This window comes from Phycodurus eques, chromosome 10 (assembly GCF_024500275.1).
Source record: "Phycodurus eques isolate BA_2022a chromosome 10, UOR_Pequ_1.1, whole genome shotgun sequence".
NCBI lineage: Eukaryota > Metazoa > Chordata > Actinopteri > Syngnathiformes > Syngnathidae > Phycodurus > Phycodurus eques.
The window spans coordinates 7,233,024-7,257,137 of NC_084534.1; the positions used below are offsets into that span (position 1 = coordinate 7,233,024).

At 44.2% G+C, this 24,114-nt stretch overlaps 1 protein-coding gene across 3 annotated transcripts in view; it reads right to left on the reverse strand.

Moving 5' to 3' along the window:
- Positions 1 to 2,777: 2,777 nt before the first annotated feature.
- The window catches only part of arhgap46a (Rho GTPase activating protein 46a), a 50,232-nt gene continuing 28,895 nt past the window's right edge, over positions 2,778 to 24,114 (reverse strand). For 2 of the 3 annotated variants that reach the window (XM_061689019.1, XM_061689016.1), the window contains exons 3-10: positions 15,041 to 16,460; positions 12,377 to 13,037; positions 12,077 to 12,169; positions 9,542 to 9,615; positions 8,220 to 8,419; positions 7,599 to 7,690; positions 7,351 to 7,520; positions 2,778 to 4,114 (exon numbers count right to left, since the gene is read on the reverse strand). In XM_061689019.1, the coding sequence (XP_061545003.1) occupies positions 3,920 to 4,114; positions 7,351 to 7,520; positions 7,599 to 7,690; positions 8,220 to 8,419; positions 9,542 to 9,615; positions 12,077 to 12,169; positions 12,377 to 13,037; positions 15,041 to 16,460 (2,905 nt within the window). In that variant the 3' untranslated portion in view covers positions 2,778 to 3,919. The remainder of the gene's footprint in view (positions 4,115 to 7,350; positions 7,521 to 7,598; positions 7,691 to 8,219; positions 8,420 to 9,541; positions 9,616 to 12,076; positions 12,170 to 12,376; positions 13,038 to 15,040; positions 16,461 to 24,114) is intronic. The other variant, XM_061689018.1, reaches the window with a different exon arrangement.

Consider the following 24,114-nt stretch of genomic DNA (forward strand, 5'->3'; position numbering starts at 1 on the left):
ATATTTAATGTTCAAACGGATAAACTTTATTGTTTTTAGCAAATAATCATTAACTTAGAATTTTATGGCTGCAACACGTTCCAAAAAAGCTGGGACATGTGGCAAAAAAGACTGAGAAAGTTGGCTAATTGGGAACAAGTGGGTGCAATGATTGGGTATAAAAGGAGTTTCCCTGAATTGCTCAGTCATTCACAAGGTTGAGAGAATCTGGAGAAATCACTGCATCTAAGCGGCAAGGACGAAAACCAACATTGAATGCCCGTGACCTTCGATCCCTTAGGCGACACTACACCAAAAACCGACATCAATGTTTAAAGGATATCACCACATGGGCTCAGGAACACATCAGAAAACCAATGTCAGTAAATACAGTTTGGCGCTACATCCGTAAGTGCAACTTGAAACTCTACTATGCAAAGCAAAAGCCATTTATCAACAACACCCAGAAACGCCGCCGGCTTCTCTGGGCCCGAGCACATCTAAGATGGACTGATGCAAAGTGGAAAAGTGTTCTGTGGTCCGGCGAGTCCACATTTCAAATTGTTTTTGGAAATTGTGGACGTCGTGTCCTCCGGGCCAAAGAGGAAAATAACCATCCGGACTGTTATGGACGCAAAGTTAAAAAGCTAGCATCTGTGATGGTATGGGGCTGTTAGTGCCAATGGCATGGGTAACTTACACATCTGTGAAGGCACCATTCATGCTGAAAGGTAAATACAGGTTTTGGAGAAACATATGCTGCCATCCAAGACAATGCCAAACCACATTCTGCACGTGTTAAAACAGCGTGGCTTTGTAGTAAAAGAGTGCGTCTTGTGGTACTAGACTGGCCTACTAGACTGGCCTGCCTGCAGTCCAGACCTGTCTCCCATTGAAAATGCGTGGTGCATTATGAAGCGTAAAATACGACAACGGAGACCCCGGATTGTTGAACAGCTGAAGCTGTACATCAAGCAAGAATGGGAAAGAATTCCACCTAAAAAAGCTTCAACAATTGGTGTCCTCAGTTCCCAAACGTGTATTGAATGTTAAAAGAAAAGGTGATGTAACACAGTGGTAAACAAGACCCTGTCCCAGCTTTTTTGGAACGTGTTGCAGCCATAAAATTCCAAGTGAATGATTATTTGCTAAAAACAATAAAGTTTATCAGTTTGAACATTAAATATTTTGTCTTTGTAGTGTATTCAATTAAATATAGGTTGAACATGATTTGCAAATCATTGTATTCTGTTTTTATTTATGTTTAACACAACGTCCCAACTTCATTGGAATTGGAGTTGTAGATTCCACGGCCCACAATTTAAACAATTTCAAGAATTGATTTGTTTATTTTTACATAATTTGGGCTTCCAGCTTGTAAAAATCAGGAATTCAAAAATAAATGAATACTGTTTAGAAATCAGCCCAAATGTTGCAGGCCATAAATGTTTTAAACTGATTGTCACACACTAATCATCAACTCAAAGCACCTGCACAGGTTTCCCCAGGTATCATTAAATTGCTTCAGTTTGGTTCAATTGTCTCAGTCGGGTTCAATATGGGGAAGGCTGCAGACTTGACAACTGGCCAGAAGACCATCATTGATACCCTCCATCGGATGGGTAAGCCACAAAAGTTCATAGCGAAGGAGGCTGGCTCTTGACAGAGTGCTGCGTCCAAGCACATCAATGGAAAGTCTAGTGGAAGGACAAAATGTGGCAGGAGAAGATGCACCGGCAAGAGAGATGACCGTGGGCTTCAGTGGATTATCAAACGGAGCAGATTCAAGAATCTAGCAGAGATCCAGAAAAAGTGGAATGAGGCAGGAGTCACAGCTTCAAAAACCACCACATTCCGACACACCCGGGAGATGGGCTACAACTGTCGGTCGGGTTCCTCGGGTCAAGCCACTTCTGAGCCTGAGCCAACGTAGGAAGCGTCTCAACTGGGCCATGGAGGAGGAGGACAGGATGCCAAGGCGCATTGAGGCAGTGATTAAAGCAAAGGGATTCTCAACCAAGTATTGCATATTAACATCGTTTTGAAAGTACCATATTTTGTTTTGATTTAATGTGACCCCATTTTTTCTTTTTTCCTACAAAAACTGAGAAGTAAATGAGGATTTCTTCACAATAATTTTTTTGAATTCCTGATTTTGTGGGGTTTATGAGCTGGAAGCCCAAATTATGTAAAAATAAACATCCATCCATCCATCCATTCATTTTCTGAGCCGCTTCTCCTCACTAGGGTCGCGGGCGTGCTGGAGCCTATCCCAGCTGTCATCGGGGTACACCCTGAACTGGTTGCCAGCCAATCGCAGGGCACATAGAAACAAACAACCATTCGCACTCACAGTCATGCCTACGGGCAATTTAGGGTCTCCAATTAATGCATGTTTTTGGGATGTGGGAGGAAACCGGAGTGCCCGGAGAAAACCCACCCAGGCACGGGGAGAACATGCAAACTCCACACAGGCGGGGCCGGGGATTGAACCCCGGTCCTCAGAACTGTGAGGCTGACGCTCTAACCAGTCGGCCACCGTGCCGCCTAAAAATAAACAAATACTGGAAATTGTTTATGTTGTGGGATCCAAATCATTAATCTCTGAAAGTTTAACTTTCTGAATGGAATTATGAAAATAAACTTTTCCATGATATTCAAATTTTTTTGTGAAAGGGTCTGTATACTGACTATTGGGGTCCCAGTAATTTTTTGGGGGGGGGGGGGGGGGGTTTAAGATTGGGCTTCATCCCTCATTTCATTACAATCCAAATAGACAAAAAAAGGAAGCAAACACATACAATTGAACAAACCTTTATTTATGGACAATTGTTCTATAGTCAAACAAGGAGATAGACTATACACACACACACACACATACACACGTTGAGTGGTTTGAGTCAGTTCTATGTTCAAAAGGCAGGCGGTTACAGCAGAACAAAAAATAATAATGACAAAAATCTTTTATTGCTCATTACGGCAACTCCCACGCTTATCCTTCGTCGTTTGAATAAACTGTTAATACTATTTACACACGATATATTTACATTAGAAAAGTCAGAGAGGACTCATAAACTTAAATCTACATTCTCATAATGCTTGACAGTTGAACAACAGTCCATTCTCAGTAAAGGGCTTCCACAAGGATGACGTATTTTGTCTGTGGGGAGACGACAGTACAGTTATCCCCTCAAACATCCGTTTGTTTGTTTTTTCGCAGTACGACCTGAGCCGCGACACACAGATCACAAGAATATAGAACAGAGGTCCAACTGAAATAATTCTTATAGATTGTATAATTATTATAATAATTATACCGTAATCATTATTAAATAAGTAATCTCCCACTTCACAAAGACATGATGTAAATACACAAATCAGTTTGCCCTCGAATGAATATTAAAAGTCAGAAAATCTAAGCACACTCAATATCAACAGTTTGTGCTTTGAAATGTATACGCTATAGTCTGTACTCAAAATCACGTAAAAAAAAAAAAAAAAAAAAAAAAAAAAAAAAGACCAGTGATCAGATAACAACGAAAGCATATTACAGATGTTCTTTGTATTTTCAATATAAATCTCTGCATGATCAGTGTCTCACGCTTAAAATGATCATACACACGAGGGAGCATAAACATCAGCAGAGCATGAACCTTTAGTGACTATTTGCACACTCTGTATAGTCTTATACTTGCTTGAACTGAAGTTGTTGTACACATACAACTATTTTCGTGAGGAAAAGGAGTTAACTTGTCATCACGTGCACCGGTTAAAAATAGGTCACCAAAGGATGGCTCAGTTGTGAGTTTCTTGCAAGAAACTGTGTCGTTTAGTATCATTGGACCAAATGAACCATCCGGTGATTTGCTTTGTCTCTCAGTGAGGCGTCATATCTCATGCCGCGAGTTTCCAGTGTAATCTGCAGAGAGATATTCTCAGTCTACACCACTCCGTCGATGAAACCCGTGTCCAGGTGAACTATAAGCATTCTCAGGAAGGACATCTCTTTGCGTGTGTTCTCAAAGATAATCCGGGGGTCGTCCGATTGGCACCGGAGACAGTTTGGGGCCATCACCATGGCCAGGTTGTTCACATCCATCTTGGTGATCGCTACGTTAGATGGTTGAGCAAACACCTGGAGATACACAGATGGAAGGAACCAATAAGACGATTGACCTCTGACAAAAATGTAATATCGTAAAAGCAGACATTTGAGAGAAATTTGACTTTCCAATTGCTTGGACACAAATAGTTGTGTCTCTGGAGTGCCTGCTCACTCACTTAGGGAGAAATTAACCAAGGGAAGTTTTGTTATCAGCCTGTTTCTGAAAATGTCTGTGAGCAAGCCGTTCTTCACTTCTGTTATACACAGCGAGGCTAATTTAAGCACTATCGTGTCAAGGCCAAAAGGTAAGCAGAGCTGCGGTGTTCGCTAACGGTGTTACTAGTATGAGCTTCTCATAACCCGCACATACAGTACTCGAATGGTCAGCTCCGTTGTCCCTGTGGGGGTGGGTATCGAACGCTGTTTGAGCGTTTAGTCGAGATCCTTGATACCGAGCTTTAGATCCATGTACGACAACCCCAATTCCAATGAAGTTGGGGCGTTGTGTTAAACATAAATAGAAACAGAATACAATGATTTGCAAATCATGCTCAACCTATATTTAATTGAATACACTCCAAAGACATGACAAGATATTTAATGTTCAAACTGATAAACCTGATTGTGTTTAGCACATAATCATGATCTGAGAATTTTATGGCTGCAACACGTTCCCAAAAAAGATGGGACAGGTGGCCAAAAAGACTGAGAAAGTTGAGGAATGCTCATCCAACATTCATTGGGAACAGGTGGGTGCCATGATTGGGTAGAAAAGGAGCTTCCCTGAATTGCTCAGTCATTCACAAGGCTGAGAGAATCTGGAGAAATCTGGGGTTTAGTAGGCCAAAAGCAGCACTAGTCGCGGGGGGAAAAAAACTTGAGAAAGACAGTCGTTCTATTGGTACACCCTAGTCATTTTACTAGTGCACTGACTTTTCTTAGTGAGGACAGTGTACTAGTATATGGACCTTAATTGGATATCAGTGATATCGAATACTGTAAATGCTCAAATGGCTTTTCATAGGTGGGTGGAGAAGTATTTGTGTTTGGCGATGGCATATGCCAACCCGTTACACTAAATGACAAAGTGTACTTAGGTCGCTTGGTGATGAAGTTCTGCCTCCCTGGGTGGAAATATGGAATGGAATCTGTATGGGTGCTCGTTTTATGGGCGCAGGCATATGATAAATTCGGGCCAGTAGTGGCTTTTGTGCATGCACCACTTTTGTAGTCTGCTCTTGAGAAAGTCTCAAGAGTCATCTATAACAGTTATATAAAAAAAAAAAAAAAAAAAAAAAAAGTCTCTCGATTTGTTGCTCATCGCTTTTACGTTTCAAGAACGACAACAACAAAGTGTCTAAGTTGGCAATAGCAAGTAGCTGCTGGCTTCATTCCATGCCGTAGGTCTGCCCCAACCGTCATGTTAACGAAAGCCGTACACGACCTTGGCATGAGACGGAACCGCCGCCCGCAACGGCGTGATTTGAACCAGCATATGACAAGTACGGCAGATATTAAATGTGTCCTTTGTGTATTCTGACAGATGAATGTCAGAGAGTGCCGGCACGGTGGTCACTGGTTAGCACATCTGCCTCACAGTTCTGGGGACCGGGGTTCAAATCCCGGCCGCGCCTGTGTGGAGTTGGCATGTTCGCCCCGTGCCTGCGTGGGTTTTCTCCGCGCATTCCGGTTTCCTCCCACATCCCATAAACATGCGTGGTAGGTTGATTGAAGACTCTAAATTGCCTTGTTTCGATGTGCCCTGTGATTGGCTGCCGACGGGTTCAGGGTGTACCCCGCCTCCCGCCCGAAGATAGCTGGGCTAGGCTCCAGCAGCCCGCGACCCTAGTGAGGATTAAGTGGGAGAGAATATGGATGGATGAATGTCATAGAACTGTTACTAGGACACCTGAGAACTGTTTTAAATTCCATCCATTTTCTTCCACTTATTTGAGGTTGGTTCGCGGAGGGACTAGCTTTAGCAGGGAAGCCCAGACTTCCCTTTCCCTCGCCACTTCATCCAGCTTTTCCGGGGGGGATCCCGAGGCATTCCCGCGCCAGCCAGGAGACAGTCTGGCCAGCGTGTCCTGGCTTGTTCCCGGGGTCTCATCCCGGTGGGACATGCCCAGAACATCTCACCAGGGAGGCGTCCAGGAGGCATCCTAATCAGATGCCCGAGCCACCTCATCTGGCTCCTCTCAATGTGGAGGAGCAGCGGCTCTACTCGGAGGCCCTCGCGGATGACCGAGCTTCTCACCTTCTCTCTAAGGGAGAGCCCGGACACCCTGCGGAGGAAACTCATTTCGGTCGCTTGTATCCGGGATCTTGTTCATTCGGTAATGACCCACAGCTCGTGACCATAGGTGAGTGTAGGAACGTAGATCGACCGGTAAATTGAAAGCGTCGCCTTTCGGCTTAGCTCCTTCTTCACCACAACGCACCGGTACAAAGTCGGCATCACTGCAGACGCTGCACCGATCTGCCTGTCGCTCTCCCATTCCATTCTTTCCTCTCTCGTGAGTAAGACCCCAAGATACTTGAACACCTCCACTTGGAGAAGGATCTCATCCCTGACCTGGAGAGGGCAATCCACCCTTTTCCGACCGAGGACCATGGTCTCAGATTTGGAGGTGGAGGTGATTTTCATCCCAGCCGCTTCACACTCTGTTGCAAACCGCTCCAGTGAGAGTTGCAGATCACGGCCAGATGAAGCCAACAGAAAAGCAGAGATGTGATACTGAAGCCACCAAACCGGACCCCATCTACGCCTCGGCTGCACCTAGAAATTCTGTCCATAAAAGTTATGAACGGAACCGGTGACAAAGGGCAGCCTTGGCGGAGTCCAACCCTCACCGGAAACCAATCCGACTTAATGCCGGCAATGCGGACCAAACTCTGACACTGGTCGTGCAGGGACCGAACAGCCCGTTTTACGGAGTTCGGTACCCCACACTCCCGAAGCACCCCCCACAGGACTCCCCGAGGGACACGGTCGAACGCCTTCTCCAAGTCCACAAAACACATGTAGACTGGTTGGGCGAACTCCCATGCACCCTCGAGGACCCTGCTGAGGGTGTAGAGCTGGTCCACTGTTCCACGGCCAGGACGACAACCACACTGCTACTCCTGAATCTGAGATTCTCGTCCGCAGTTAGCTGGGGTAGGGTCCAGCATACCTGCGTCCCTAGTGAGGATAAGCGGTGTAGAAAATGGATGGATGGATGGATGAATGCTGTATACACAGTACATATACGTATTGTGTTTACCTGCAGGAAGTGGATGAAGTAGAAGAGCACCAGCCGGTTGAGCTCCGGCAAAGACTGAACCACGGCAACGGCTGCAACTGGGTCGTCACAGTTGTTGACACACTGTGTATAGAAGTTCATGGGGATGAGAGGTTCCTCCAGCTCTCGATACCACAGCTTCATCAGAGAGGCTGATGGAGACACATTCGTAATAAGTAACAGAAAATACGTACACAAAAATATTCCATGTGAAATAAATCCTTCCTCACCAGGAACATTTGGGTCCGACAGGTTCTCGGGGATCCGCCACTGGTCTACTTGCAGCTTTAATGCGTTGACTTCATCGATGTCTCCGGGCACTCTAAAGTAGGAAGCAAAACACGTCAGTTACATTAAGTGGCCACAAGAGGGAGCCCTACATCTATCAGTAATGAGTGATCCGTTGTCTTTTTATACAGTGCTAAGGAATAAAAACAACAGAAACTAAATGGAAGCAAAGAACACGCCAAGGATTTCCTCCTTGTTCCATGGAGGGTTATTGTGAGATGTATTTATAGAAGCAACAGTTTTCAGATTACAAAAAACCCCTGAAAAAACAAACATGCAGCCGAGTGGATCCCACATGGTCGAAAGCTTGAGGAATGACGTAAACACACTTTGTAGTGTATCATATTAAATAGTGCAGTTCTCAAGAGTGAAACATGGCTACTTTGATGTGAGGCGATAAAGACGACCACACACACACACACACACACACACGCAGTTGTTGATACACACTGAATATATAATACAGTCCATACACAAAAACAAAACAAGAGCCCCTTCAAATTTCCTGGACTCTCCCACTGCTCAGGTTGAGGCATGTCATTGGCTCATTTGTAGTGTCTTACCTAAAGATGCCCTCTGTCTGAGCCCCGCCCAGAGCCAGAACATACTGAGAAAGTTGAACTTGCACCCAGGGTAATTTCCTGTCTGGGAAGAGCTCGCTCTGCCGCTCCATTACTTCCTCCAAGGAGCTACCAAACAGGGATGGGGTGATGATGGCCCGTCTACTATGGTCGACCTCTTCCAAGGTGGGCTTACGTAGCCCCTGGCAGGAAACAAAGAAGAAAAGAACATCAGGTTTACGACCCGACTATGACAGGAACCATTAAACCAACCATGGCTCTTTCTACAACTGCACCAGGTCCGTGTTTGTCTACCTGTGACTGAGGCGGTGTACCTGTAATTACGTCAATAGCTACGATTGAATCCGGAGTGATTATAAGAAGATTCACATGTGAATAGGATGTTACTTTGATAGCCCTGAAGTGTAACGTAACTTCACTACTGTCAAATTCCACTGAAGTATCACACTGAACAAAATATAAGTAAAAAGCAAGAGTGCCCTGTGATTGTCTGGTGACCAGTCTTGGCTGTGTTCTGCCTTTCGCCGGATGTCAGCTGTGATAGGGTGCAGTTCCCCGCGACCCCGAACAGGATAAACGGCCCCAAAAAACGGACGGGTGTATATAAAGCAAGCGGTCGAACTGCAGTAAGCCATGACACATGAGAGGCCTCGGCAAAACCTGTGAGACTTAAAGCTCAGTGAGGCTCCATATGTATATTTCAAATCTTTGTCCTGGTTTCTCATTGAAACAAACAAGTAAATAAGTGGAGAATAATCAACACCAGAAAGTCAGCAGTCTCAGTCTCACAAGGTCGGTAGAACTGGTAAATAGTTGCTTGGACCCCCAAGGGCTTCCTCTTTTGTCATGGTAACAAAAAGCGATTTTTGATTAATTGATTTTTAGTGTAGAGAACATCGGTGGATTTAACTAAAATTGTCATGTTTGCAGGTGATGATTTCCAGAGACATAATCTCCACCCAGAATGTAATGATTTGAACTAGAGTGTAAGTGGATATTTAATGTGCAGTAATTTGTTATCCTTTGTGTATTTTGACTGAAAAATGTCACTGACCTTTTATTAAGACACCTGGGAACTGTTTTAAAGTGAAAAAATGTAATAATAGGATATCTTTAAAACATTGTACGTACTGTTAAGTTAAGTTAAAGGTTTTATGATGGTGGTGTGACCCTGAAACAAAGTACCAGTTAGCATTATTTCCCACGGGGAAAATGTATTCTAAATATGAAGAAATGTGAGGTCAACCAGCCTCTCAGAACGACATGTGCGAGACCTTGGAGGTGCCCTTGTATTCCCGTTTTACCTTTTTCCCTCCCGTGATGGCCACCTTTTGCAGCTTCCGATGGCAGAACTTGGCGTATGTGCTGACAGGCAGGCCTGTTGGTTAAGAGAGGAAGTAATTCAGCACTGACACACAATGAAGTGCCCACATCCACCAGAAACTGTAGTTGAGCTCAGACCCAAAGTATAACCCTCATACAACCATCCATCCATTTTCCGAGCCGCTTCTCCTCACGAGGGTCGCGGACGTGCTGGAGCCTATTCCAGCTATCATCGGGCAGGAGGCGGGGTACACCCTGAACTGGTTGCCAGCCAATCGCAGGGCACATAGAAACAAACAACCATTCGCACTCACATGCACACCTACGGGCAATCTACCACGCATGTTTTTGGGATGTGGGAGGAAACCGGAGTGCCCGGAGAAAACCCACGCAGGCACGAGGAGAACATGCAAACTCCACAAAGGCGGGGTCGGGGATTGAACCCCGGTCCTCAGAACTGTGAGGTAGACGCTCTAACCAGTCGTCCACCGGGCCACCCCCTCATACATTAGTACAAAAAAATGGTATGATTAAAAACCTGTTTCCACAAATAAGACTTTGTAATTTTCCCCACAAATGTCAAAATGACGAGGAGAGGCCGGCCGGGAGTGGTAATTGGAGACATGTTGACAATGTGATTCTAGCATATGGGGATTAGAGGAGGCCTGGCTAAACTGTCAGGTTGCAAGAAGATTTACTGCTGTTGAACAAAAGCTTTAGACAGAGGAGCCGCCTACAAACTCAAAGTTCAGGTGATTCATCAGTTTACACACATGTAAGGGCCTCTGGGATGAATGGGAAACACGTGTTTCATAGCTACTGTAAGGCCAGAATCGATTTTAAAAGCTGTAATGTTTTTTTTCTTTGTATTTTTTTGGGGATGCAGTACAGACATTCAAGCAGTTTGCCCTTGGGGAAAAAGGAGCTGAATTCTGAATTTCTTGTTGCCAGAAATGAAAACCATGACTTTTTTTTGTCAGGATGTAGCCAAAGAAAGAGAAGCTATATATCATATCAGTTTACACTAATCCTTTCCCAATCCCAGAGTCCGCAACAGACACCTGAACCACAGCCAGATGGACACACTGACTGATGCGATTTTCAAGTGGCTAACATGTTCCAGCAAGTTCCCTCCAGATTTATAGCTAACAGGTGACTCCCATGCTGCACTCTCGACAGCGGTGCTAATCTGACTCATCCGTTTGACAGTAATTATGTTGAGCTAGAGCGATAGCTTGGGCGATCTTGGAGAAGAGAATCATTCACATAGAAACTCAAACGTGCAAGGACGTGTTGCTGTAATGAAGGGGTTGAAACCTGCTGGGGTTCTATATTTAAGCTCAACTGCACGAAAACTGCAACCAGGCAACCAAAGTCCACAGCGATTCAGTGTGAACTCATCATGAAATGTAGCGTACTTACTGTACCAGGCATGCAGGACACCTGTTGACACAAGGCTAGAGCTAAAATTAACTAAAACATAGAACCTTTGAAGAGCGTGTGAAGAAGTGGCTTTGGTTTCATCTGGCTGTTATTTACAAGACTGTGTATGACTGCTATGTGAAAACAATATGGCCCCCTGTTCATTCATAAATCTCAGACAAAACAAATGCGTGCGCGACAACTCCTCTTTCAATAGAGGTCATTATACCATTTTTAACATGCAGAGATTTCTGGTTAGTGGTGCAGTCATTGAAGTGATTCTCTGAATACGTGTTCTTGAGTATCTTCATGATTTCTGAGTCTGGATGTGTGAGTCACTCTAGTGTAATGTGAGGGGCTGTAGAGATGACTGTGGTTCTGTGGTGACATCATCGTCACAGCTGGCAGTGTGGGTTCCTCTAATGGGGCCACGTGTTGATGAGGAGGCCAAGACCACTGACATGATTCACAGAACAGGCCACTGAGAGCAAATAGATCCTTCTGAAATTCTCATCCAACTGAGTTTTTTTTTTTGTCTGCACATACATCATCATCATGGCCTCATCTGACAAACAGTGTCCAGCGCAATTTTTCATCCCACTCAAAGTGGTCACTCTGTAGAGCAGTGATTCTCAACCAGTGTGCCGGGGGCACATTAGTGTGCCGTGAGCGCTCTCCCAGGTGTGCCGTGGGAAATTCTGAAATTTTATGTAATTGCTAAAAAAAAAAAGATTATTTACAAGAAATAATTTATTTGTTTATCTATTTATGCCAGTGAGGCATAGTGACAAATAAATGTTCTTCTATTAGATGGGAGGAAGTACATACAGTAATTAATGTATCCACGTTTTGTGACATTTTTGTTTGTTGGTGTGCCGTGAGATTTTTCAATTGTAAAATATGTGCCTCGGCTCCATCAAGGTTGGAAATCACTGCTCTAGAGGAAGCATTAGGTTTGGTTGGTGATATCTTATGTTTATAACAAGACAGTTGATGTTAGCAGAAAAACAATCGCGGGACTCATATTGATAAACAGAAATATGGTTGTTTATGAGGAAGAGCCCCCTTGGAGCAAAAATTAATAAAAAAATTACCTTCTTCCTCATCTGTGTTTTGTTTTCGCTTCTTCCTTGATTTTGAATTCTTCTTTAGCTTCAGTTCCTGCTGTTCCAATATGAACTGAGTCACTGTAAAAGACAGAAGATCGTGAAGTTCATATTTATGATTGGTAAAAGATTCCTTTGAGCTTTTTTTTTTTTTTTTTTTTTTTTTTTTTTAAATACAATTGAACAAAAGGAGAGAAAAATAATTACATTACATTTTGGCTCACATGATGTAAAGCTGACTATCAGACAAAAAGGGGACTTTTAGAAGGCATAAAAATGGTGACCCACCCTGTTTCTCAGTCTGAGACTCACATTTCTTGTCGCTGGTTGGCTCCGTGTGTCTCTGGATGTAGCCGTCCAGGTAACAGCGGAACTTGGGCGATGGGGCAAAGAAGGCCAAGCTGACGGCCATCAGTTCCCAACCTGCCGCCAAGCTTCTGGGGCTCGCATTTCCTGTAGTTTGCCTCACTAGCTGCACGTACAGCTCATCCCGCAGTCCTTGCATGTCCCAGCACTTGGTGACAATGAGTAGGGCACAGTGACGGCGGTCCAGACGTGAGGGCCTGTCTCCCATGTAGGCCTGCACCAGCTTGAACATTTCGCAAGCCTCCTTTCTGACAGCGCGGTTGCTTGTGACGAGCATGGGCTTTTTGATGGAACCTCGGTTCCAAGACAGCATGTTCGCAATGGAGACACGGCGCCGGAACAGGCCTTGTGTGTGCATGTTGAGATGCTTGCTGGCCCAGTCCTCCATTCCGACGTCTGGAGGTGGCGGCTGTCGCAGGGTGGCGTAGGAGAACTGGTAAGAAGATTCTGCCGCTTTTGCTCCTTCAGATCCCTCTCTGTTGTCATGGTTGGCAGGTCGGTGTGGACCAAGGGACGCACTGCGTCCATCCACCATGTCTTTCTTTCTGCTCTCCAGCTGAGCCTGTAGCTCAAGGGTGCTCACCTGCAGGGGAACAAGAGATGTACATGACCAAGAATTGTTAGTAGGAAGAAGATGGAAGGTAAAAAGAAGAACAATTTATGCTTTTGTGCGCGTGTGTGTGACTGCCCTTCACTGTGCCATACTGCTTCTAGGCTATCCTGTTGTGCAGTGCTGGGGCTCGAGGTGAAATTATCATACGGTTTGTATTCCCTCAGAGAATTAATAGCATTCCAAAAATCCCATTCCAAAAACATTAGTTAGTGTGGCGTCTCAATCAACTAAAGCACTTCTTTCCATTCGTATTGAGTAAATTAATCTGGGAAACAGACAGATGCTGTAGAACTTTTACATTACTCTTTGGAAAAAGTCATCGCCAATACAAAAACCAAAAAAAACATCCATTATTCATGGCTTGGTGGATATGGCAGAAGTTTAAATGTTTTCAGTGAACAAGGTCAATCAAAGGTCTGACAGCAAAAACGGAGTGGTAAAATATGGCATTCATCAATCTTGTAACTAGTGAGCCATAATCCTGAAGTCGGATGAGTGTGTGTGAGCGATTTGCCAGCAAGTCTGAGTAACATTCCGGGACAGGCTTAGTATGGCCTGGTCCTTTTGGCAGTCGACTAAAATGCAAGAACGACAGGGGAACCAACAAAGCTCGGTACTAGCATTCCTCTTCTACAATTTTCTTGCCAAGCCTGGACCATATGGACCACAGCGTCTCTCCTTCCTGAAGGAGGGGGGCCATGTCCTGAATGTCTGCTCTGGCATAGACCCAGATGCCCAAGCACAGAGCTGGCATATGAGTATAAAGTACCTACAGAGCAGGACAGATGGAGGACGGCAGGTAATGCTGGGACCGTAGCCATTTTGGTCTGCAGAGGCCACCCTGCCAATCCGGGAGATATTTGGTGGTGGTGGTGGTGGGGGGGAATTAGAATCTAAAGTCACTTTCACACCGACTTCTCCGGAAACTGGTGCTTCAGAGGTGTAACAGTAAAAGATTTCTTCACCTGCCCATTTAAGACAGAACTCGGAAGCCTGCAAATTCCAGGGTCGACTTCAAGCTTCCCATCCCATGCCAAGGCCACGCAGGACAGTGAATAGGTAAAAAGGTGGAGAAAATCCATCTTAGATGGCCAGTCCGTAACGCCCGCCGCTGCACACCGAGCGACGCAGTTGATTACATTGAAGCACTTTTTTTTGGAGGACATATGCACTCATATTACTGTACAGTAAAACATTTTTTGTTGTTGTTTTGGTGGGTTAAAACGCCCAGTACAGTACAAAGTTATTGTAGATAAATATTAAAAAAAGGCTTGAATTTTTTTTCAAAGTTTCATATTTTATCCAAATTTACCACGCCGATATGCTTGGTCATGGTGACGTTGACGTACGGTACTCATCATAGGCGAGTCGCTTTCATGAGCCGCGGGGCATTAGCGCGTGTCCTAGTTACAAATCTGTTGCCAAAGGTGAACAGCTTGACAAAAATACCATGTTCCAGACTCCACAAAGACTTGTCTTTTGTACTCCTCAGAGTTAACGCCGCAGCCATGCCGCTCTCTCCCTGCTCTATGTGCAACAGACAATAGGCCACCATGTCAAGGCCACACATTCAAAATGTCCGCCACCTAGGCACGGGAGGATCTAGTACTATTGTATATCTGTGACCCGGAAATATGTCAGTCCCATTCTCTTGCCTGCATTGCGCCATAGCCTCAATAAACAACAGTGGCCAATTCTGGAACTAACAGACTTTGTCAATGGCATTTTAAGTGACAAAATGGAAACTATTTTTGGACACATTGTTCAGTTCCGACGGCCCGTTTTATCCGATATATCGGGGTCCGTTTTATCGAGGTTCCACTGTATGGAGTAAAATAAAATCATGCCATTACTGTGAAAAAGTAATATGCTAAGGGATAAACTAAATGTAAAATATATGTTTATTCAATATGTATTTGCTTTTGTGTTTTAGTTTGTCTATTAGTACATACATTTTGGGGTGGTGGGTTTACCTGGGAGGGTGGGCCTGGAGTCTCAGGTGAAGATAGGCTGGCCTGGCTATTAATACTCATCTCCAAACCATCAACTTTTTCATACGTCCTTTTCTGTCTCCCTGGAATCTCTTGAGGGTTTAGAGCAGCATTGCCTGCCTTACTCAGCGAGCGGGAAGTCCCAGTGATGTCGTCTCGAGATGAGCACCTGCCGACTGACACACCCCGTCCTGCTCCTCCTCCTCCTCCATACCACCTTAGTGAGTCTACGGGGGAGCGTGTCTGTGATACAACTACCCTCTCGACTACCTCCTGTTCGAGTCCCACTCTTACCTCCCTCATGGTGTTGGAGCGACTTACCACTTCCCTCATCTCGGCCATCAACCTCTCATTGAGGGCACAGAGCTCTCCACTACTGCCTACTGACCCAGGCCTGCCTCCTGCACCTCCCATCCTTCTCCTACTCTTTCTTCTTAGACTCGGAGAGGGCCCAGTGGAGTAGCCAGAGTCTTGATAGTTTGCGGTTGCCTGAGGTGTCAAGGAGGCGAAGTCCTGTGAAGCTTGGCTGCTCTGCCTACTGTGTCGTGCCTCCATAGCACGCTGTACTGTGGCCTCCAGGACTCGCCAACTCTGCTTTTTATCCAGTGTATTTGGGCCTGGGGTCCCTGCTTCTCTGTCCCGTAACTGGCCTTGAATTTGGGGCAAAGAGTGAGCCTGTGACTGAGGTTGTATTGGGACAAGGTCCCGCCGGGATGTCGGAGAAGCGGTGCATGTAGGTACAGGGGAGCCAGATAGGAGCTGCTTGGGGTCTACATTGATCATATGTTTGATGCACTCTAGTCCAGCTGGGCTATAGTCAGAGGCAGAAGGATTTCTCCTGTGCCTGGAACCTGGGAGAGATGGACCGGGATGCTGGAGAAGTCTTGGTTTCTGGAGACTATGGGAGGGAGTCAGGCGAGACAGTTGTTGCCCATTGAAAAGGTGTGCTCCTTCTACCTCCATGTCTATTGGGGGTTCGTCATATATGGGAGAGTCTGTAACTGGCTCATCATAGATTGGGGCACTGCAAGCATACTGGGGGGAGGCTGGGCGTGGTGTGCTGGTCTGTGATCTATGAAGGTGCGGACTGGGTTGACTACCGTCTGATGTCACTAAACAAAAGCTGCCATTACTGGCTTTTCTTAGGTGATGGGCCTGGCGTGCGTCAGCTGCCGTTTTGCCACAGGGGGCGGTTTTATGTCCCAGGATGGAGTCTAAGCATCCTCCTTGGGCCTTATTGTTGGATGGGTGTAGCGTGAAGGTGCTGGGTTTGTTGAGTGCACTGTGCTGGATGAGCTCCTGCTGTGAAGCTGGGCTTGGCTGGCTCCGATTCATGCTGTTCACCTTTACCAACATTGCTGCCTTAGAACCAGGTGTAGGCTGCCATCTTTGAGGACCATCTCTGAGGAAAAGACAGGCGCAAAATCACATGTAAATAATAAACAAGTTAATTTGAGTAATCAGTATTGTCATTATGCACCAAATAAGGCCTGCACTGAAGGATGCTGCCTTGTTCTTATGAAATAGGCAATTAATGATATAAATAAGCAACAGACTAAATTACAAAAACAGTTCAACTTAAATATACTAATAGTGCAAGACAACAGCTCATTGAAGCCTGCCCAGAGGGATTTTTGACATGAGGAGGACAGCAATTGAAATCTCACATTTGTGAAGCTCATCTATTTTTCACATATATGACTTGTATAACAAAAACAAATTAACATTTTGAAGAAAACATAAAAAGTGTGGCCTGGAGAGAAGTCAGAATTGCAGTAGCTCTGAGCTGAAAAGACCTTTACTCCAAGCAATCTGCCATCAATCTGGTCACACTACTCTGGTCTACTGCCTTTGTGTCTGTAGCATCATAATCTTACCCTGAAATCGGGATTCATCATTCATCAGACTTGCCCTCTTAAACCAACTCTTTAGTTCAGTTCAAACGTCAGTTCAGTTCAAAAGCTGGTTAGGCATGAGGAATAAACAAGTGAAGCAGCATACATTATATAAACATACATGAGGTCATAAGTGGAACACACTCTTACCTTAATACTCTGCAGTCAACACGGACGTGATTAATTAGACCAAAGTTGATCACCTTCTGTTGTGTTAATTCAAACGTAATACAGTTACAGAGTCACGGCAAACTCAGAGTCAAATGCGTCTCTTTTTCCAAGAGCAGTCCGAATCAGTTGAGAAATGGGTTGTAACGGCAGGAAGAGGACGCAAAGGGAGGAGAGAGGCAAAGTGAAAACCCCCCCGCATCTCTCTGGAACAATGCTGAAACAGTTTTCCCCTGAGGTCCAAAGTCCGACGGTAAACTTCCTTTAAGTGCGCCGAGCTAAAACAGCGTTCTCTCACTCTCTAGGCCCACAGCTTGAGTCACACCAATTCAGCAGTTTGATTGGCTCTTGCCTTCAAACAGTCACACGGACTCACCATTTAAGTGATGCCTATAAACAGCTGGGTCCACGCCACCTGGCAAATCACCAAGACAGCCACTGCTGCTGCAAAGGTACCAAATCACTCATCTCACAGACACCAATCAAGACAGTTTACAGCCTAATACACAACAGGACACAAACACGCGTGAAGACCTGAAGCACGAATGGGATTCACCCCAAATCACCAGTTTCTTTGTTACAAGTAAGTGTGACACTGTATGGTAACATAGGGGGCTAAAGGGGCTTCATAGGTGACAGCTGCTAAGTTGAAAAAACAATGTTTGTACTCTTTGAAGCACGGTATGTTTTGTCACTGTGGTCATGTCGAGTTGTATGACGTGAGACAACAATGACAGAATTATTTACTTTCACAGTACTCTTACAGTTTGCCAGAAAAAAACAACAACAACTCACCCCCTGAGAAAGATCAAGGTTTTTCTTCTGATAGGCCAAATAACCCAACAGACCTCACACAAGACCATAATGTGCAAATCCCCGTTTCCTTATCTGTAACTAAATCAGGACTCAAACAAATCAACTTCTGGGGTTCACGCAATGGCCAACATGAATCTCCCTTCTGTATACTTGATGGGAGAGATTCATTACTTGACCATAACAGAGATTTGCTTCACTTATGATTCAGATGGCTACGATTCAATTACCAATTATTGATGCATGTTTTTAAAATTCTTTTAAAAACGTTATTTGTAATGACCCATAACTCCATGATTAATACAGTTACTTCCATTATCATGTATTCACCCAAAATGGAAAATAAGTATAAATTCCAACAGTAGTGTGTTTATTCAAATGATTGGCAAAAAACCTAACAGTGTTAGTTTTTTAGCGATAATAGTTAATATTAGCATTTGCCTCCATCACAGTCAGCATGGTCCGAGCGGGCTGGCGAACAGCGGGAGAGCTCAAAGAACGAAATCATTTCATAAACTAATTCAGTTCATTAAGTTTACTGAAAAGATTTGTTCTTTTGAACGAAACGTTCGCGAACGAAACATCACTATACCAGGAGTCCTACTTAAAATACGGGTTTATCGCAACAGTTAACGCTCCCGCACCAAGTCTGCTCTGATACAGATACAGTCGAAGGTTGCTGTTGGACACAGGCAGAACTACCTTTACGTAGTTAAATGTCTACTTTCATTGAGGAGCTACGGAATTGCAGTTTGGTCTGGCTTTCTACAATAACTCCAACCCCCACTCCTGCATCGCGCCCACCGTGGACGCACCACGAACGGCGGAGGAGGAAGCAGAAGCAAGTCAACCATGTGTTTATGTATGTGTGTGTGTGTATGTATATGTGTATATATATATATATATATATATACATATACATACACACACACATACATACATGATCCTCTTTTCTTTTCACCTCCAAGACATTCTTAGCTAACTCTTGCTTTAAAATCATTCTTAGCTAACCCTTGCTTTAAAATCACCCCTACTCAATTTCTCTTCCCATCTCCACCATAGTAAAACCATTTGAACCCTGCCCCTAAACCTCGAGCCTTACTGCCTTTCCACCTGGTCTTTTTCTTCACACACAATATATCAACCGTTCTCCTAATCATCATGTCAACCAACTCCCGGGTTTTTCCTGTCATAATTCCAAGATTCAAAGTCCCCAGATACAGTTCTAGGCTCTGTGCCTTACTCTTCTCTTTCTGCTGATGAACCCGCTTTCCACCTCTCCGTCTTCGACCCACAGTAGCTGAATCTCCACCAGCGCCCTGTAGGATAACGGCGTCGGTGGCGGACGTTGTTAACCCGGGCCACGACCGATCCGGTATGGAATTCTTTGGATCTTCTTTGCATATTTGTTTGGCAAAGTTTTAAGCAGGATGCTCTTCTTGACGCAATCCTCTGCATTTATCCTGGCTTGGGAACGGCCTACAGTTTGCACTGGCTTGTGCCCCCCATAGGGCTGCATTGTGTAATGCAATCACATGTTTATAAGGATATCTGGGTTTGTATCTGTAATGGGATGTATCAAACAAAAGCTTATGCAGTGTTGTGTAAGCGTGCAGCCAGTAATTTCTATCACTTGCTGTTGACCTTTGGGACACTTTGCTGGATAGCGGCATGGAGTTTAGTCTGATGTTCATCAGTCTCACGTGGCTGCCAATAGAAGGTTGTTTGGCGTATTTGATCACTATCCAAAGACATCACGAATTTAGAACAACACATGCATTTAAGTCAATCTTAGGTCAGATGAATAAAGTATGATTACAAAGCCCTGACTCAAAAAAGTATAATGATGAGAAAATACAAATGGTTGGAAACTGGAGACCAATGTGTGGGTGAGGGAGACCAGTGACACAAGAGGATGGGAAGGGCACGTGTAAATTAGAAGGGATTGGGATTAGCCGTGGGAGAGTGCAGCAAGGGAATGAGTGAGAAAGTTGGCATTCCACTGAGCTCTTTCAAGTGTCCTCTGTGGCTGTGTGGGGAGTCTCAGACAATGGATGGTTGTGCCATCGTCACGGAGACGCCTCTGTAAATAACGACTAGAAGAGCGCAAGATGGGGGAGGAGAGGACTGAGGCCAAACCTGAATCTTTAACCATCGGAGTTAGTCAAACAAGCCTCGATTTAGTTCTAACATAAAAATTGACGTTGGTAGCAGCAAGCATTATTCATAACACAAACTAAAGAAAATGTTTTAATATTGTTTTCCTCACAAAGAAGTAATTGCTTCATTTAGTCTTTAAGCAAAAAAACATTCACGCCGACGATATGCCATACCAATAGTGATAATGACCTTCATTCAGAGCCCGACGTGCGCAATTGAGACCTTTAAACATCAGAGAAATATAGGGTGAAATGAAGTTAGAGGCCCTCTGGGAAACCTGCATCGTCATCTGATTAGTTTTAGAGGCAGCAAATGAAGTTAATGGTCAGAAAACTTCAATTAGTCTCAGCAGCTGTATGTCTTATACCCACAGAGTCTCGGATAACTATGTCACTGCAGTGCTGTGGATCAGGTCATCTCACTGACCAACTAAATATACACTCTACAATAGTGATAAAGTCACAGACGGTCTCTCCATTCTTCCCTGCTTAGAGTATTTGTTGTTGGAAGGCCATCCGCAGAGTCCCCTTGACAGACAGGTTAATGGGTGTGATTTGTTCTTAAATATACATGCCAAGCTTCTGCTACACAAACACCTCAGAACCCTGGCCAAAGGGATCACGGGTATCTATGTGTAGGAAAAAACTGGAAAGAACAAAGGGACTTTTGATGAGGACAATGCAGTCAATATGCAGTTCCCTTTTAAAAATAAAATATTTTAGGCTGCTTTTTACTTATCATCATCTCCTGAGAGCCACTTGTCACGCAACAGCTGAAGTGACACACCTCAATTTGAGCCAAGATGTCTACCAGCTGTGCGTGTCCTTGGCTCTGGCTGCCGTTGTAAGGAGTGGCAAGATGGACCGTGGGATCATATAGAAAGGTTAGTATGACGCAAGACTCAGTAGACCCACCCCTGGAATTTGAAAGTGTAACCCCAGCTCTTTTTCATAAGAATTTATCTATTACAGAACACTAGTCAACATTCAAAAATAGTCCCAGAAAGTCTCACTAGCAGTGTAAACTGGAAACAGAAAGGAGCTATTAATAAATAAAATGAGCAGCGACCACACTGCCTGGTGTTTTTGCCACTGATACAGCATGAGAGTGGTTGAAAATAGACTGGAAAAAAGTAGAATAGTATTTAAGATAAATGGCCATGTGAGATCTCAAACCTTTAAAAGTGAGCGACAACAGAAATCATTGTTAAGGATGAAGATGTAAAACAAGACCAGAGCTCTAACAGTACAACAGAATTAGGTTAAACTGAAGTTTGTCTCAGGAGAGAGAAAAAAAAGATAACCAAATTTATTATTGTAGGCAGGCTCACAGCAATGAGGAAAAGACTGAAAATGACCAAACCACACCAGAAGCTGAGATAAAACAAGTATTTGCGGTGAACATAAAACTGCCATGATTAGATCCTTAAAGTGGCGACAGTTGAAAAGCACGAAACACTCCCGCTGTTTGCTTGCAGACAAAAAGTGACTCAAGAACTAAACATTATCAAACTTATAAGACCACCCCTTGTTTCCTAAATGAGCCAAATGGTGATCATGTCTACATGACTCATTGCTAAACAGTCACAAGAGCATGTAGAGAAGTTTGTTTTTGATTTTGGCTTTTTATACCTTTTCTTCCTTACACATACACATAAACCTTGTAAAAAACCCTCTGAACTTTGGAGTGTGGTAAGAACTCTAAAAGAAATCTAATGGTAGCCAATAATCATGGAGGAGTTCTGAATGTCACCATTGCCTGATTCTATGCATACATGACTATATGCTTACAGGGCTAAATGAAACACCAAAATAACTAACAAGCGATAAGTAACTTTTCATGTTTCGCGTCTTTTGATGCTGGAATCCACTACTTTTTTTGTTAAAAAATTATTTTCACCCAAGCTAATAGAGGAATTGACAAAACGCTGATTAAGCCTGTCAGCTCCTCTAACATTCCTGCAATGGCACAGTTGGTGGTGCACCCAAAATGATGTAGAAGGAAATGACGGCAAGGAAATTAGGCATTTTGCTGAGCAATGGGAGGAGCGTAGTTGTAAAACGCTGCTTAAAATATTATTTTCGTTTTTGAGGCATAAAATAGTCATTCAATAATTACTATGTAAACAAAAACAATAATAAAAATTGCCGCAAATGAACAACTGTTGGCTGACGTGGCCACGACCCAGCACTCCTCTCGTTCTTACTTATATGTTTTTAATGGTTTTGTCGATCCCTATCTCATTTCTGTGTGTGTGTGTAAGTTAACGTGCTAGTGCCCTTGCGATGTGGTTTGCGAGAACTTTTATCCATTTGATTATAACTTTGAGGGTTGTAAGCTGCTGCCGCTTCACCATCTGTCGTGACATGTGGAGAGGTTTTCACAGCAGGCTGCTGCGACTTCCTGAATCTCCCGACGGACATCGCTCGGCGGCGACATACATACAGCGTTCTTTTTCGCTGCTTCTTCATTGGTTTTCGCCACTTCTTCGGGGCCGCCGGACTAGGCATTGAAATTGGGAACTGAAATTTTAACGATTCCGGGAGAACCGGAACTTTAGTCCCGGGTCCAATCAGTTCACGATTCTCGATGCCCAACCCAAGTAGAGGGAATCAGCATGTGCAGCATCAAACGCCCGTCCTCATTGTGGCGGGCCACCACAATTAAATTTTGGCCTCCACAAATTGATTTTGGCTGTTGTTGCACGAATTTGTGTCTCGATGTGCTCCTTCTGTGTGTCTGCTAATGATCCATACCACCGATTTCATCTCTGATACGATACGGAAAACACAGGCCCTCGAATGACGAGTATCAAAAGTATTGATATTTAATTTCGAGAATCGTTCTTCTGATATCAGCGGTATTAACATTTGAAACAGTATCAATCCTTCCAACGCCAGTGACACTGCTCCAGCCGGCGTATAATGGCGTCTCGTCATAGCACACGGTGCTCTTTTTTCCCCTTGCTACAATGGTAGCTTGTGTTACCCTGTGTCCCCACCAAAAAAAAACACCACTGTACAGAAGGTTCCTCCTGGGGTGTAGGGTCTTCCGAGAGCTAAGACCTAACAGGAACTCTTTGAGGGGGCGGGCTGTGCTGACCAATGCTGATTGGTTGACAGACATCAGTAGGCGTTGACTGAATACAAAGTCCGCGCGCTCCACTCTTGCTGTCGTCGCCACGGTAACGATTGTACCCGGTCGCATTTGAGTTGACAAGATTTATAAAGCCCAATGATCGTAAAACGCGGGATGTGGTGGTTTCGGAATACAAGATTTGATTGCAGTAGTCTGACATAGTGCAATCGTGTCTGATCCGGGCATGAAGTGTTGTCTGTCTCAGACGTGTTGTCTGTTCCTCACCGCCGACAACTTTATTGGCCATCAGATATTTCCAATAGTACGTCAAAAGACACGCAACAAGGCTAAACATAAACTAGCTTTTGGATTCAAATATACTGTGCACGATGGCGACGCAGAATAAATGTCTTTTGCGGAGACGATCAACGACATCACTGATCGGATCGGCAAATTATGACATTAAAGCCGATCAGCATAAAATGCTAAATATCGGCCGATACCAATCAGCCCGATAAAATCAGTGTAAAGTCCAATTCAAATCACACTCATTGCTTTTTTCCCTTAATCCAAACCCCCATGTATGCTGATATTAAGTTAGTTATGTTGCCGTTATGTTAATTAAGTACAGCATTTATGAAAAGTAAAAAAGAAAAAACTGAATATATGCAAACACTTGCATGCCTTTTGTTATGCTTTATTTTGATCTGAACATGCATGTTTGTTTCCCTGATGTCTTTTAAAATTATATAAAAGAAACGACCTGTTTAGTCAGCCGCTGCTTGTTGCAGACAAACTTTATATTCACAGTAAAATATTTTGCAGCTATAACGAGTAACTGACAATCTTTATTTCGTACAAAACTAAGGTATGCCAATTACTGAAGACTACACACAACATGCATGGTCAGTGCTACCAATGGAAAACCTAGTGTTGAGCCCT